Below are 16,384 nucleotides of genomic sequence, written 5' to 3'. Positions count from 1 at the left end.
CACACTGTCCTCTCCGTCTAGAACACCTCTAACTCCTTTATTAACATGGGAGACTTTTCATTAATCCAAATCTCTTTCAAATGACATCTTCTCAAGGACTGCTATTTATCTGTTTACACGTCTGCCTCTTCACTAAGTTGTAAACTAGTGTGGAGTATGAATAATGGGCTATATTCCTTTCTGTAGCATCCTCAACAGCTGGTGATGAAGAAAAAATGGAGTCCATAAAAAAGAAAGATCTGGATCCAGGTACTTTAAGGTATCAGACCCCAATATAAAAAGTCACAGGTTAATTTTGCTCCAGCCTAAATGCCAGAGATGCCTAATGTTTGTTGCAAGTCACAACATAAAGTTCCAAAAGTGAAATAAACTAGTAATCATAATATTTAAAATGAAATCTTCTCTGATTTTTTTTCTCTTTTTCCTTTACTCTGCTTATTAAGACATCATCAGAAAACCATGAGCAACTGAAAACCAAGGAATTGCTAGTCTTTATAGGCTTGAGAAACAAAAAATGACCCCACTGCAACTACAGTAAAAAAATGTTTTACTTGGATGACTAGGCAAGTTTTAGAATGGTTATTGAGAATTCTACTAGTTCTCAGCATATGTGCAAAACTAGAATCTCTGATTTTGGAAACTGAGACTAACAACAAATTCTAACACTGAGAGACAGGTTGAAATTACATACCTATGAATAGATACAATCCTAGAAGGAAATGGCAACCCACTCCAGTATTCTTGCCTGGAAAATCCCATGGACGGAGGAGCCTGGTTGGCTACTGTCCATGGGGTCACAAAGAGTCAGACATGACTGAGCGACTTCACTTTTCCTATATTTAGATAGCTCAGGTTAGCTACACCTAAGATTATTAGGTGTAGCCTAAAAAACTATTTCAAATCCTAAAAGATGAAGCTGTTAAAGTGCTGTACTCAATATGTCAGCAAATTTGGAAAACTCAGCAGTGGCCACAGGACTGGAACAGGTCAGTTTTCATTCCAATCCAAAGAAGGGCAACGCCAAAGAATGTTCAAACTACCACACGATTGCACTCATTGCACATGCTAGCAAAGTAATGCTCAAATTCTCCAAGCTAGGCTTCAACAGAACATGAACTGAGAACTCCCAGATGTTCAAACTGGATTTAGAAAAGGCAGAGGAACCAGATCAAATTGCCAACAGCCGTTGGATCATCGAAAAAAGCAAGAGAGTTCTGGAAAAACATCTACTTCTGCTTGACTATGCTAAAGCCTTTGACTGTGTGGATCACAACAAACTGTGGAAAATTCTTAAAGAGATGGGAATACCAGACCACCTTAACAGTCTTCTGAGAAACCTGTATGCAGGTCCAGAAACAACAGTTAGAACTGGACATGGAACAACGGACTGGTTCAAAATTGGGAAAGGAGTAGATCAAGACTGTATACTGTCACCCTGCTTATTTAACTTATATGCAGAGTACATCATGCAAAATGCCAGGCTGGATGAAGCACAAGCTGGAATCAAGATTGCTGGGAGAAATATCAATAACCTCAGATATGCAGACGATACCACCCTTATGGCAGAAAGCAAAGAGGAACTAAAGAGACTCTTGATGAAGGTAAAAGAGGAGAGTGAAAAAGTTGGCTTAAAGCTCAACATTCAAAAAACTAAGATCATGGCATCTGGTCCCATCACTACATGGCAAATGGATGGGGAAACAATGGAAACAGATGGAGACTGCAGCCATGAAATTAAGACACTCACTCCTTGGAAGAAAAGCTATGACAAACCTAGACAGTGTCTTAAAAAGCAGAGACGTTATAGTCAAAGCTATGGTTTTTCCAATAGTTATGAACGGATGTGCGAGTCAGACCGCAAAGAAGGCTGAGTGCCAAAGAATTCACGTGTTTGAGCAAGGAGATCAAACTAGTCCATCCTAAAGGAAATCAAGCCTGAATTATTCATTGGAAGGACTGATGCTGAAGCTGAAGCTCCAATACTTTGGCCACCTGATGCGAAGAACCAACTCATTAGAAAAGACTCTGAGGCCAGGAAAATTGAAGGCAGGAGGAGGAGGGGATGACAGAGGAGGAGATGGTTGGATGGCATCACCAACTCAATGGACATGAGTCTGAGCAAGCTCCAGGAGATGGTGAAGGACGGGGAAGCCGGGCGTGCTGAGGTCCACAGGGTCACAAAGAGTCGGACACAACTGAGTGACTGAACAACAACTTAAATTTCTAGAAAATGAGCATGAAAAAAGATACCGGCAGCCAGGAGAGGGTGAGATAACAGCTAAATAATCTTTTTTTTTTGGAAAAAGCACTAGGATATTTTAGATAAATAAATAAACAGCCAGGAAATTTTATTTATTAATATATTGGCTCTCTCATATAAATTTATTGATTTACTTAATAACTTGATTAATTTAAGCTAAATTACTTTAAGATAAGAAAATCAAACCAATTGTTTGTTAAGGAAAGTCTTTGCATATAAAGCACATATTTTTTTCATTTTATTATTCAGACTGCTCAGAAATTACATAACCACATGGAAAGAGTGAAATTTGATCATTCAAGCATGAGAAAAAAAGGAAAAGAAAATTCTACTTTCAAGAATAGATTGGGAAAAAAAGACTGTATGCATATGTGTAACTGAATCACTTTGTTGTATAGCATTAACACAACACTGTAAATCAGCTATACTTCAATAAAAAATACTTTTTTAAAAAAGAATGAATTAATTGAAGACTTTCATACAAATTCTATGAGTGAAATAAATGAAAATATTCAAGTGAGTTCCTTTTATTGACTATACCTAATAATTATCTGAATTTATATCAATTAATTTACTTACTAATACAAATTCAGCTAATTATTAGGTATAATCAATAAGTATGAGGCAAAAATAAATATAAATCTTATTAATGTTGGAGGTTATTTTACTCAGCACATATACATATACTGAAAATCCATGTGAAAATAATTTAAAAGTTGAGAGCACTAAAATAAAACAAGACGCAGTAAAACAATTATCAATAATAGTGAATGCAAAATATTAAATCATCTTTTTCAAAAAAATCACTAAATAATTAGTGAATGAATGAATTCACTAGAGATAATTTTGAAAGTATTTTATCACTCTAATATTCAGCAAAAGATTACATTTTATTGAAGGGGCTAAAATGGAATGCATACTTCACTCAAAATAAAATTTAAAAAAAAATTACTGTGCAACCTCAAAGACAGAAACAAAGTTACAGATGACTTACTAAAAAAAAAAGTGCTAGCACACCTCAGCAAAAAATACTTCAAATGAGGTATTGACCATACATAGGTTATCCTAGATATTCGATGCTAGTGAAATAATGGAAAAAGAATGATTAAAAAAAAAACTCAATAGATGACAATAAGGCATTTAATTCAGTATTCAACTTAAATTGATACTCTAAAATATCAAATATAAAAGTTCTTAATGTAAGAAAAACCATATTTAAATCTAGAATCAAAATCATGTTTTCTGTAATAATACTAGTTATTGACTCTAAATACTTATATAATAACAGGAGTTACCAGTGGTTGTTGCTAAACATTTAACACTGCAGCTCCTGAAACATATCCATCCACCCCTACTCCAACCACCACTCTTCTTTGATTTGTAATATTTCTGGACTTTAAACAGTCCAACCATGGCCAATTTTAAGCTACGACTGCAATGTCACTATGGGAATTGGGAATAGATGCACAAAACTGGCTTTTGCATGGTTGGCTTCAACACACCACTGGGTATTAACTTCTATTGAGTTCTTACTACCTGACAAGCCCATGCTATGGACATAACACATCCTCTTTCATTTAATCTTCACAACAGCCTACAAAGAATGTATTGCTCAATCTTACAATTGAAGAAACTGAGGCTTAGAGAGAGAGAAAGAGAGAGAAAATAATTTGCTGAATTAACTAATGAGTGATAGAGACAGAAGTTTAAAATGCTTTAATCACTTTAATTATCATTCTTCATTCATGACCTATTATCAGTAAGGGGTTATGCATGGCCTGATTTGTAAATTAATCAATTCGTTCATCTTCTTATTTGTACTGCAATAAATATCTGTAAAACCGTAATTCCACCCTTAATGAAAATAATGCCAGTAACTTACATCAACCTATGTACTCCTTCCCTTCATGTCTCCTCAGTTCTCCCCGGCAAAGGTAAATACTGAAGTTGGTGTTAATCATTCTCTTTAAGGGTCTCCCTTAATCATTCTCTTTAAAGCCATGTTTAAATCCCAAATATCTCTAAAGAAAACCTTTGATTCTTGACAACTATATTATGTTTCTTTTTAATAATCTTTCAATACACAAAAATATCCTTACTTTAAATATGAGGAAGGTCAGGCTCAAAAAAGTCAAATATAAACTCACAAAGAATTACTTGGCAAATAAACAGATGACATAAAAAGAGTTTTAAAAAAGGTCTTTTATGTCTTTAATGAAAAGACCAATCTTTCCATTAAAATATTCTGCTTCTAAAATAAGGTGATTTTAAATACCAGATAATCAATCAGTAATAAACTATAGCTCAGTACAAATATCAAGGTACTTCCTTACCATCTTTAAAATTAACTGTAATATATGCAATAAAAACAGGGCCCAATCACAAGTATAAAAATATTTGCAGGTTTTTTCTTATCAATGAAAAAAATTAAAGAAGTCAAGAACAAATGGAAGTTTGTAGACACAAACACACATACATGGTGCTCTTGGGTGGGAAAACTACATACTGTAAAAAACTGTGATAGTTCTGTTGATTAAACAACAAATCAGAACTTAAAGTATTCCCATAATCTGAGAACATATTTGGTGGCTTAATCGCTAAGTCGTGTCCGACTCTTGCAACCCCATGGTCGTAGCCCACCAGGCTCCTCTGTCCATGGGATTTTCCAGGCAAGAATAACGGAGTGGGTTGCCATTTCCTTCTCCAGGGGATCTTCCAGATCCAGGAATTGAACCTGGGTCTCCTGCATCACAGGCAGATTCTTGCATTGCAGGCAGATTCTTTACTAACTGAGTTATGAGGGAAGTCCCAAGAACACATTTAGAAAATAACATTTAGACAAAATTGATTTATAAACATATAATTAAGACTGGAACATTTTTTCAGTCTAATACAAAAAGATTTCAGGGTGTATCTTCATGAACACACAGCATTATTATTATTTTAAAGCTATCATTAATTGAGCTCTTACTAAAAAGTAGTTAAAAGTGCTTGACACATACTATCTGATTTAATCCCTATAACAATTTCATGATGTTTGAAATACTAACTCTAGTTTATTGAAAAGAAAATAAAGAATCAGGTATGTTATGTACAAATTTTTTAAAGAGTTTTTTTTAAACTTTCATAATTGGAGAAAAGACTATTTCATTTTGGAGGAAAAAACATTGCTTTTAGAAATAGAAAAATCTGTGAAATAAGAGAAACTGCAGAGAACATTTAAAATAGACATAAAGACATTCCAAATATTTTAAACCAAAACACCACCATAAAACAAAATTACAAGTCAGCATCTTTAATGAATACAGATGCAAAGATTCTCAACAAAACATTAGCAAACTGAATCCAACAACACATAAAAAAAGACCATACACCATGATCAAGTTGGATTCATCCCAGGGTCAAAAGGATGGTTCAACATACACAAATCAATTAATGTGTCACACCACATCAACAAAAGAAAAGACAAAAGTCACATGATTGACTCAAAAGATACAGAAAAAGCATTTGATAAAATTCAACATCCACTCATAATTTAAAACTCTTACAGAAAAGAGTATACAAGGAACATATCTCAATATAATAAAAGTTATTTATGACAAACCTATAGCCTACATAATACTCAACAGTAAAAAGTTGAAAGCCTTTTTGCTAAAATCTGGAACAAGACAAGGATGTCCACTCTCACACTTCTATTCAACATAACATTGAAAGTTCTAGCCATAGCAATCAGATAAGAAAAAAGTAATAAAAGGCATCAAAATCGGAAGAAAAGAGGTAAAACTATCATTATATGCAGATGACATTCTAGATATAGAAAACCCTAAAGCTTCCACACAGAAACCACTAGAATTGATAGTGGTTTCAATTCAGCAAGGTAGCAGGATACAAGAGTAACATGTAGAAATCTGTTGCATTTCCTTACGCTAACAATGAAATATCAAAAAAGGAAAAGTAAAGAATCCCTTTTAAAGTCACATTGAAAAAATAAATTATTTAGGAATAAATCTGACCAAGGAATGAGTGACTTATAATGCTGAGAACTACAAAACACTGCTTATGCAAACTGAAAATGATTCAAAAAATGGAACAACATCCTATTGCTCTTGGATTGGAAGAATTAATATTGTTAAAATGGCTATACAACCCAAAGAATTCTATAGATTTAACACTATCTCTATCAAAATACCCATGCCACTTTTCACAGAACTATAACAAAAAAATCCTAAAATTTGTATGGAGCCATAAAGACCCAGAATTGCCAAAGCAATCCTGAGAAAAAAGAACAAAAGTATAGGCATAACCCTACCAGACTTAGACAATGCTATAAAGTTATAGTAATCAAAGCAGTGTGGTATTGGCAGCAAAACAGACATATAGATCAAAAAAACAGAATCCAGAGTCCAGAAAGAAATCCAGATACCTATGGGCAATTAATCTTTGACAAAAGAGGTAAGGATATATAATGAAGAAAAAATAGTCTGTTCAGCAAGTGGTATTGGAAATGCTGGACAGCCCCATGTAAATCAATGAAGTTAGAACACTCCCTTAACACCATACACAATAAACAACTCAAAATGGCTTAAAGACTTAAATATAAGACATGATGCCATAAAACTCCTAGAAGAAAACATAGGCAAAACATTCTCTGACATAAATTGTACCAATGTTTTAAGTTAGTCTCCCAAGGCAATAGAAATAAGCAAAAATAAACAAATGGGATCTAATCAAACTTGCAAATTTTTTCACACTAAAGGAAATAATTAACAAAATGAAAAGACAACCTATGGGAGAAAGTATTCACAAATGATGCAACCAAAAAGGGCTTAATATCCAAAATATACAAACAGCTCATATGACTCAATAACAAAAGAAAACAAACAACCCAATCAAAAAATGGGTAGAAGACCTAAATAGACATTTATCCAAAGACAATATACAGATGGCAACTTGGCAAATGAAAAGATGCTCAACATCACTAGTTATTAGAGAAATGCAAATCAAAACTACAATGAGGTACCAAGTCACAGTGGTCGAAACGGCCATCACTCAAGTCTACAGATAACAAATGCTGGAGGGGTGTGGAGAAAAGGGAGCCCTCCAGCACTGCTGGTGGGACATAAACTGGTGCAGTCACTATGGAAAACAATACTGAGGTTCCTTAAAAAACTAAAAATAGAGCTACCATATGATCCAACAACCCCACTCCTGGGCACATAACCAGAAAAGACAAAAACTCTATTTCAAAAAGACACACACCCCGATGTTCACAGCAGTATTATTTACAATAGCCAAGACATGGAAGCAAACTGAACGTCCATCAACAGAAAAATGGATAAGGAAGACGTAGTGTGTGTGTAGTAGTCATTCCACTGTGTGGAATACTAGTAAGCCATGAAAAAGAATGAAATAATGCCATCTGCAGCGACAAGGACAGACCTAGGGATGATCATACGAAGTGACACAAGTCAGAAAGAGAAAGACAAACACCGTATGATATTACTTATATGTGGAATCTACACTATAACAAATAAACTTATTTACAAAACAGAAACAGACCCACAGACAAAGAAAGCAAACTTATGGTTACCAAAGGGGAAAGGGAGTGGAGGAAAAGTCTGGGATTAGCAGATACAAACTACTATTTATAGAACTCAGACTACTGTATAGCACAGGGAATTATATTCAATATCCTGCAATAAACCACAATAGAAAAGAATATGAAAAAGAATATATATATCTGAAATCACTCTGCTTTATACCAGAAACTAACATTGTAAATCAACTATATTTCTATTTAAAAATTTTAATAAAAAAAATTTTAAATATATACTGAAATCACATAAGACAGAAATTTGTTACAACCGTTATTAATGTTACAAATAATTTGTTTAGTTCTATATCTCATTTCACACAACTAAATCTATCTCAGATAGAATATAATTAATCATTTCCAAAATAAATTTTTAAAATGATGAACTATAAGAACATATTTGTACTAATGTTAAGTTTTCTACATAAATCAAGAAACAAAGATGGATTACAAGCATGTTTTCGAGTTTGAATAACTCTTTTAAATTGCTGAAATTTTATTTGAAAACCAAAATATTTGGGATAAATATAAATGATTTTAAAACCTACAATGCAGAATAACTGAAAAAAATGAAATACTGCTACATCTACTCAGATTCCACTTGATAGTCAAAAGAAACAAAAGAAAGTCTACTTGTAAAATAATCAAATATTATATTACAAATATAAGCTATTTTATAGAAAAATGCACCACTTCACTAATAAAAATATAATCATAATGTTATATACCTATTAAACTAATAATCATAAAAACTGGGCTTCCTGGTGGTCCAGTGGTTAAGAATCCAATGCAGGGGACATGGGTTTGATCCCTGGTGCAGGAAGATCCCATATGTTGTGAGGCAACTAAGCCCAAGCACCACAAGTACTGAGCCTCACGCCACAACTACTGAGGCCTGTGCACCTGGAGCCCACGCGTTGCAACCAAAGAAGCCACCACAATCAGAAGCCCATGCACTGCATGAACAGCAGCTCCTGGTCGCCGTAACTAGAGAAAGCCTAAACACAGCAACAAGACCCAGAGCAGTCAAAAATAAATAAAAATAAATGTTTCAAAAACCATAAAAAGTGTTTATTAATTAAGTATATAATAAGCACTGGGCATCTTGTTTCACTTACTATTTATAATAAGCCTACTAGATAGTTATCATCATCCCACACTTTACTGATGAGAAAATGAAAGCTCAGAAAGGTTATGTGAGACTTTCTCAGGCATATAACCAGACAGCAGCACGTGTAAAATCGTGAAGCCACTAGTCCAACCCCAAAGATCTTTTCCTTTTCCTCACCCTATGCTATGAGTCAAACACAAAACTATAATAAACTAAGGTTTAATTACCAATCTGGTAAAGTTATGGGAGAAAATTGTACTCATAAATTGTTGTAGACATTATTAATGTTTTATAGCTTTCAAGCAGAAAATCTTACAATATATATAATGAGATACAAGATGATCGTATTCCACAGTATAATCATCCCTGGTATACCCTCAAAGAAATAATACAAACCAGGAAAAGGTGGGTAAGGCATGTACCCATAAAGAAAAATTGTAATGGGAAAAATATATAAACAACTGAAGTGTCCAGTAGAGCCTTCTTCCACATTTCAATATAATAGTACCAGAGTGTCCGATATCCTCAACATTTTCGTTAATGGTCAGCAGATGGGAATGTAAATGAAATAGTCTTAAAAGAAAAGGAGGAAGATAACTTACACCATTCATAACCATTTCAAAAATAAACACACATAAAAGAGAAAAATAAGATAAATTTAAAGTGATATGGCCTATTTTTCTCTAAAGTTACTTAACTTTATAACAAATTAAGTTTGAGCATACATCTGACTATGCTATATAATATTTTGGAATTTTTGCTAATACATTGCATTAATGGCCTCATTATTTGTGAGACCTTTGTTTCCTGGTGATATGGAATGAACTGTGTCACCCTAAAGTTTATTTATATGTTGAAACTCTAGGCCCCAGTGTGACTATGAGCCTTTAAGGAAGTAGTTAAGGTTAAATGAAGTCAGAAGGGTGGTATGTGTGTTTGTTGCTCAGTCATGTCCGACTCTGTATGACCCCATGGACTGCAGTCCACCTCGCTCCTCTATCCATGTGGGGTCCTGACCTAATGGGACTGGTGTCCCTATAAAAAAAAGAGACTAGAGAGTCACCTGTGCACAGAGTAAAGGCCAAGTGAGAAGACAGTAAGAAGACAGCCCTGACTACAAGCTGAAGAAGCCTCAGAAGAATCCTATCTGACCATGTGTGTGTATGAATGCTACCTGACCACACACACACGTGTGTGTGTGAGTGTGTGCACTTTCCTGCCCAGTCCTGGGATTGCTGACTCATATGGTAGTTTTATTCCTAGTTTTTTAAGGAATCTCCATTGTTGTTTAGTCGCTAAGTCATGTCCAACTCTTTGCAACCCCATGGACTATAATCTGTCCATGGAATTTTTCAGGCAAGAATATTGAAGCGGTTTCCATTTACTACTCTGGGGGATCTTCCTAACCCAGAGATTGAACCTGCATCTCTTACACCTCCTGCATTGACAAGCAGATTCTTTACCACTGGGCCACGTGGGAAGCCCAACAGTTATGAAGACTATATGGTATCTTTTTCATTTGATCTGTTTAGTTAATCCTCTTTTATTGGTTGCTTCAATTTACTTCCACTATCTCAAGCATGGTGACATCATTAGACATGGGCCCAAAAGAGCTGGAACTATTTTTAGCTATAAGAAACACAAGTCTTAGTTTTTTTTTATACTGTATCATTTGATCTATATATTGTAGCAGGTAAAGGAATATATATTATACAGCTGGAGGGTTAAACACAGTAGAGTAGTGAAACCTTTAAGCTTTTATCTCTTTAATTTGGTATTGATCCTGAGTATGTATATTTCAGGGCTTCCCAGGTGGAGTTAGTGGTAAAGAATCCACCTGTCAATGCAGGATACTTAAGAGACATGGATTCAATTCCCCGGTCAGGAAGATCCTCTGAAGGAGGGCATGACAACCCACTCCAGTATTCTGGAGTATCCAGTATTCTCCAGTATCATGGAGAATCCCATGGACAGAGGAGCCTGGCAGGCTACAGTCCATAGCATCACAAAGAGTCAGGCATGACTAAAGTGACTTAACACACATGCACGCATGGTATATTCCATTCCTTTAAGCATAAGATTCTGTATTTAGCTATTATTAGATACAAGGAATTATTACTTGTTTATGCTCGGAACATGCATATGCTCAGAAAAAGTTCAGGCTCACAGAATTTAAGAAGAGAACATTACAATTTATTTACATTTTGTAATTATAATGAATTCAATAATTGGGGTATCCTCTTTCTCATTATTTTTAAAAATTACTATCTATCCCCATATTTTTACTTTCTTAATAGAAATAATATCAAATATATACTGAATATAGTAAATCAACTATACTTCAATAAAAAGGGAAAAAACATTTTGACTGCAAAAAATGAAAACTCAACATAAATATATATATATTAAGTACTAAACAACTGCTATGTGCCAAACACTACTTTAAATGCTTTAAATACATGCTATATTATTTAATGCCTCTCATATATTGCAGTTCATATGGAACAAGAAAAGTAACAAACACTAGTGGGTTTCAAATTTTAAAAATATTGATTTTCTTAAAGACATCTATATTCTAATAATCCCACATCTTGCCACAATATAATAATAGCAACTCTGATAAGAACAAGTTCTACTTACACAGTATTTGTGAACAAATACTACATAAACTATAATTTACATATTTTCAAATTTTACTTTGTAAGAAAGAAATTACTATGCCACAAAAGTATAAAGAGAAATTAAGATTAAATTTCACAAGTGCAAATTGGCATAAGATAGGAGGAGAATTCAGATCTCCTGGGCCAATTGTATTCTTTCCCCTGTGGAGAATGAGAAATAAAGAAAGGTTCACAACTGCAGAAGTTTAGAAAACCACTTGGGTAGACTCTAGGCTGGGCAGAAGCTATAAGTCCAAAGAGAAAAAGAAATCTCTACCCAGGTGGCTCAGCAGTAAAGAATCCATCTGGCAATGAGCCTGCTAATAAAGGAGAAGCAGGTTCAATCCCCTGGAGAAGGAAATAGCAACCCACTCCAATATTCTTGCCTTGGAAATCCAATGGACAGAGGAGCCTGGCAGGCTACAGTCCATGGGGTTGCAAGAGTGGGACATGAATAAGGGACTAAACAACACACAAGAATTAGCTCCAGTTTTGGCATTAAACAGTATCCTTCTGTTTTAAGAGCTTGACTCTCCACCTGTGAAGCACTCAGGAAATACCATACATAGTAACTGATAAATAAAAACAGCTGATCTGACAGGTAGGAACACTATGTTCTGTGCTTTACCTCTAGGACCTGAAATCCCTTAGCGTAGTACCTTTCACTCCAAATATGTCTCTATTTGCATAATTATTGTATGATTAGAATGTATAATATATTATGAAGTAGTAAATATAAAATGTTTATATCACTTCAGTTTAGTTGCTCAGTCGCGTCTGACTCTGCGACCCCATGGACTGTAGCCTACCGGGCTCCTCCGTCCATGGGATTTTCCAGGCCAGAGTACTGGAGGGGGTTGCCATTTCTTTCTCCAGAGATCTTCCCGACCCAGGGATCGAACCCGGGTCTCCCACGTTGTAGACAGATGCTTTACCGTCTGAGCCACCAGGGAAGTCACTTTAAGTAGACCATAAGTGTATAAAAAGCTAGGAAACATTCTCAGATGATTTCACATATAAGTGGGCTGCCAACAGGTTGGTGAAATTGCTAAAAACTGAAAGTTAAGTACAAAAGTCCAAAAAGGATTGTAAATACAAACATCAAAAATAGATTTCTTTTATCAAATGTATACACATTAACTACTGGGAGGCACTGATTCTAAGAATTTCCTTTAAACTCTTATCCTTTGATTCTCCTTTACTTAGATCATCCTATGATCACCTGGCAAGGAACAGACATACTAGTATCCAAGGAAATGCAATAACTTAGTCTCTAAAATATTTTAACAGGATGTTAATAGAGGCACATCAAGAAAGACTTTACTTTCAGTGATTATCTATAAACCAAGAGTAAGACGAAAATATATTTCCTTAATAGTATAATTAAAACTCCCTGGGCAAAGGAAAATCTAAAGGGAAAACAAGGTTTAGGAGACATACTGAATTTTTGGCACAAATACACTTGGAAAATTACTCAATTTTTCACTGACATTATTTTTAAAGAAATTAAACTGTATTCTAGTATGAAAATTATTCAACAATTTCCACAATTTTAGAAAGAATTCAAACTTCTGCTGATGTGGTCAATCTCATAATTAAAGAGAAGATAAAGTTTTCTAACGGAAAGAGCATATCCAAAAATGACCTCAACTCAATAGAAATATTATCAGTATATTAAGGTTTTCAAAAATAAGACAAACAAAAAAATCAATAACAAGTCTTAACTCATAATTGAAGTAGTTCCTCAGATAAGCTCAATCACATCCAAAACAATCAGAATAAAATTTAAGGTTTCTTTTGGTAGCTTAAAACACTATCATCAATATAAAACATTTTAAAATATAAACAAATCCTGAGTTTATTTTAAATATTGACAATTCTGTTACCTGAAATGAATCAAACACAAATTTCTATTTTGTAACCTAAATATTCAAGATTTGCATCTTTTCCTTCCATTTTCAAATTGTGTATTACCAAGACATGAGCAGATCAGAAGTCCCACCTATTAAAAGCTATCAATACAATCCAGCTCTAAATAGCTCTAATAACATTTGTTAATTTTTATGAAGAGATAATAGAAGGAATTCTCTTTAACTCTCAACTTTGTCAGAAGGAGATGATTTGAAACTTTCTCCCTCTAAACTGCATTTAATGTACAAAAGTAGATCAATGGGATTAAAAAGGGTAAAAGACAAACCAAAACAAATAATTTTACACAGGCCCCAAAATTAAGAGTTCAGAGTATAACATAATAAAAAAATTCCTTCTAAATCAATTTTTTACTATTAATTACTATCATTCATTGAGCTTCTAAAATAGTTTAATACTTTTTAAAAATTGCACTAATTAAGTAAATTATTTTATAATGAGCAAATAGGATGTTTTATTCATTATAAAACACAAATAATTAAAATCCCTCTTCCCCCTTATTCATCACAATATACCTTCTCTTACTGGCTCACTGGTTGACCCTCCTTTTAGACTCAGCATCCTGGAGAAGCCATTGGAAAGAGTAGAGAAAATGCCACGGATGAAATATCCCTGCTGCTCAGACTCCACTGACCCCACTGAAGTTGGCCACCGTCTAACAAATCTGACACTGGAGCGGGGTTCTGGCTCTGAAAGAGATCTGCTGAATGGAACCCGAAGTGACTGAGTGTTTACCAGGTTCTGCTTCTCCATTGATGTCCCAAGGACTTCATTGCCAGAGGAAGAAATATTATCCCCAACCATCTTTGGCAGGACTGCTTGTTGTGGTGGTTCATCCAAGTCTCCTTTATTATTTTCCAATTGCTCCTTTTTGTCCCCTTTCAACCTTAAGCTGTGGTGTGTTTGCCACCGATAAGCACCCAGTGGCTTTCCTAGACTGGAAACAGCCTGTTCATTTTTCTTCCTCTTGCTTTTCACTGGACCACGCCATGGATAACTCTTTAAGCTTGTTCCTATCTCTGAGTGTGCATAAGCAGGTTCTGACAAAGATCTTCGATAGCTTGGAGGACACGGTGATGTTTGTCTCTTAAAGATGCTCATCTTCCATGACTCCATTTTTTAACAACTTCTTGAAACTTTAAATTTTTTGCTCTGCAGTCTTTGCAGTTGAACCACACTTGTCCGTGCAGTCCAAAATATTCAACTGCTTAAACAGCTTTCTTTGTGTGGCTTTGAACCACAGCAGATGTTGCTGCTTAAGAACTGGTGTCATGTTATTACCCCCATTTTCCCAGATCTCCAAAATTTCAGCAAGCACCCAAAAATCTCCTGTCTGAAGCAAATTATCTTCAGAATACAGCAAAAGAAGATCATCTCACTTCCTGCAGTAGGTTACATTTCTGCACTGAGTTTTCAGGAAATGGTTTTTTTTTTTTTTTTAAAAATGAGAAGTGAAATAAAAGCAACAAAAAAAACCCCACAGACACCTTTGGGGACCAATAGCAGTTAAGTGTTCACTATGTGAATGATATTGGGTTAAAAACGGATTGTGAAAGTACTCAAGCTGACTTACACACTTTCCAGAAGAAGAAGAAAAAACTTGCCTAAAAGTCTGCTCTCTAAGTGACAGCTCTTCAGGATAGTTTTTAAAGTTGGCATTTCAAGAAAATTCTTGCTATTTATGCCACAACTTCTCTCAAAGTTAATATTGTTTTACAACCAATAGGTAAAGTTTTGTGCAAGAGGCATTGCAAAGATGAGGGGGAAAGGACAAAAGAATGCCAAAATATAAAGCCATTTTTAATGTAAACATACTAGGGAGAATTTTAAAAGCACAAGTGGACAGAAAAAAGAAAAGGGATAGTGGATACTTGCTATGAACTATAGCAAAGGAAAAGGAAAATCTTAAGGCAACATCTTGTGGGAACTGGAACACAGGAAAGTACATACTTAAATGATTTCTAAAAGGGAAAAGTTTGCTTTATAAATCTAATTGGGGTAAGTTGTCTGGAAAAATATTCCCTATCTATTTAACCAGAAAAATTCCTTTATTCCTCTTTGTGCTATTTGCAACCTAAAAAAAAAAAAAAAAAAAAAAGAGCTGACTACTTAAAATTTTATTAAAGCAAAGTACCTTATATTGAACCAAGATCATGAATGCCAAGTTTTTTTGCCGGTTAATTTTTTTTTTCAACTGTCAGCTCATAAACTCCTGAAAATAGGGGTTTCAAATGGAAAGCCTGACAGACTTAAGACCATCAATAAAAGAGATAAAACATGGCAATCAGATCACTTTGCAAGCTGCATAAAAGATGATGATTTCATATGGAAAACTAAAAAACCATCCATTTGTAGAATATGTACAATGAAAAAACAGTTCTTAACTAAGTCTCTTTCTTATTATTGCCAAACAGTAAAGTTAGTAACATATCTATTCTTTGAAACATGTTAAAATGTTCTAGTTATTTCCATTATCATAAAATAATGATCTCATCTTCATTTGTTTATATAGTCTCTAAATTTACACATTTCTGTACTAAGTAAGTGTTGAAGTACTCAGCTTTCCCAAAAGTATAATAAATCAAATTAGAGTATATTACAATCATAAAATTTTCTCTTGGCTTAAAAAAGACACTTAGAAATGTGAATCTGCAAAAAGAGAAAAACAATAAACATTAAGTTCTAATCTCTACTTATGACATATCACACAATCCACCAAAACTAATCTGTGATGGAAAATAAACCTAAATGTAAAATATAAACTGATAAAGCTTATAAAGGACATCACAAGAGAATATTTTTGTGAACTGAGGATAGGCAAAAATTTCTTG

At 34.3% G+C, this 16,384-nt stretch overlaps 1 protein-coding gene across 4 annotated transcripts in view; it reads right to left on the bottom strand.

Annotated features, from left to right (window-relative positions):
• The window catches only part of RASAL2 (RAS protein activator like 2), a 254,269-nt gene extending 239,065 nt beyond the window's left edge, over positions 1-15,204 (bottom strand). For 2 of the 4 annotated variants that reach the window (XM_010850123.1, XM_010850124.1), the window contains exon 1: positions 14,069-15,202. In XM_010850123.1, the coding sequence (XP_010848425.1) occupies positions 14,069-14,669 (601 nt within the window). In that variant the 5' untranslated portion in view covers positions 14,670-15,202. Of the gene's footprint in view, positions 1-14,068 lie in introns of all 4 variants that reach the window. The other 2 variants (XM_010850125.1, XM_010850127.1) reach the window with 2 other exon arrangements.
• Between the last annotated feature and the right edge of the window lie 1,180 nt (positions 15,205-16,384).

Source organism: Bison bison, unplaced genomic scaffold (genome assembly GCF_000754665.1).
Source record: "Bison bison bison isolate TAMUID 2011002044 unplaced genomic scaffold, Bison_UMD1.0 scf7180017864289, whole genome shotgun sequence".
In the NCBI taxonomy this organism is placed as follows: domain Eukaryota; kingdom Metazoa; phylum Chordata; class Mammalia; order Artiodactyla; family Bovidae; genus Bison; species Bison bison.
The sequence above is the reverse complement of the archived record's forward strand: the minus strand, read 5'-3'. Positions and strand labels throughout refer to the sequence as shown.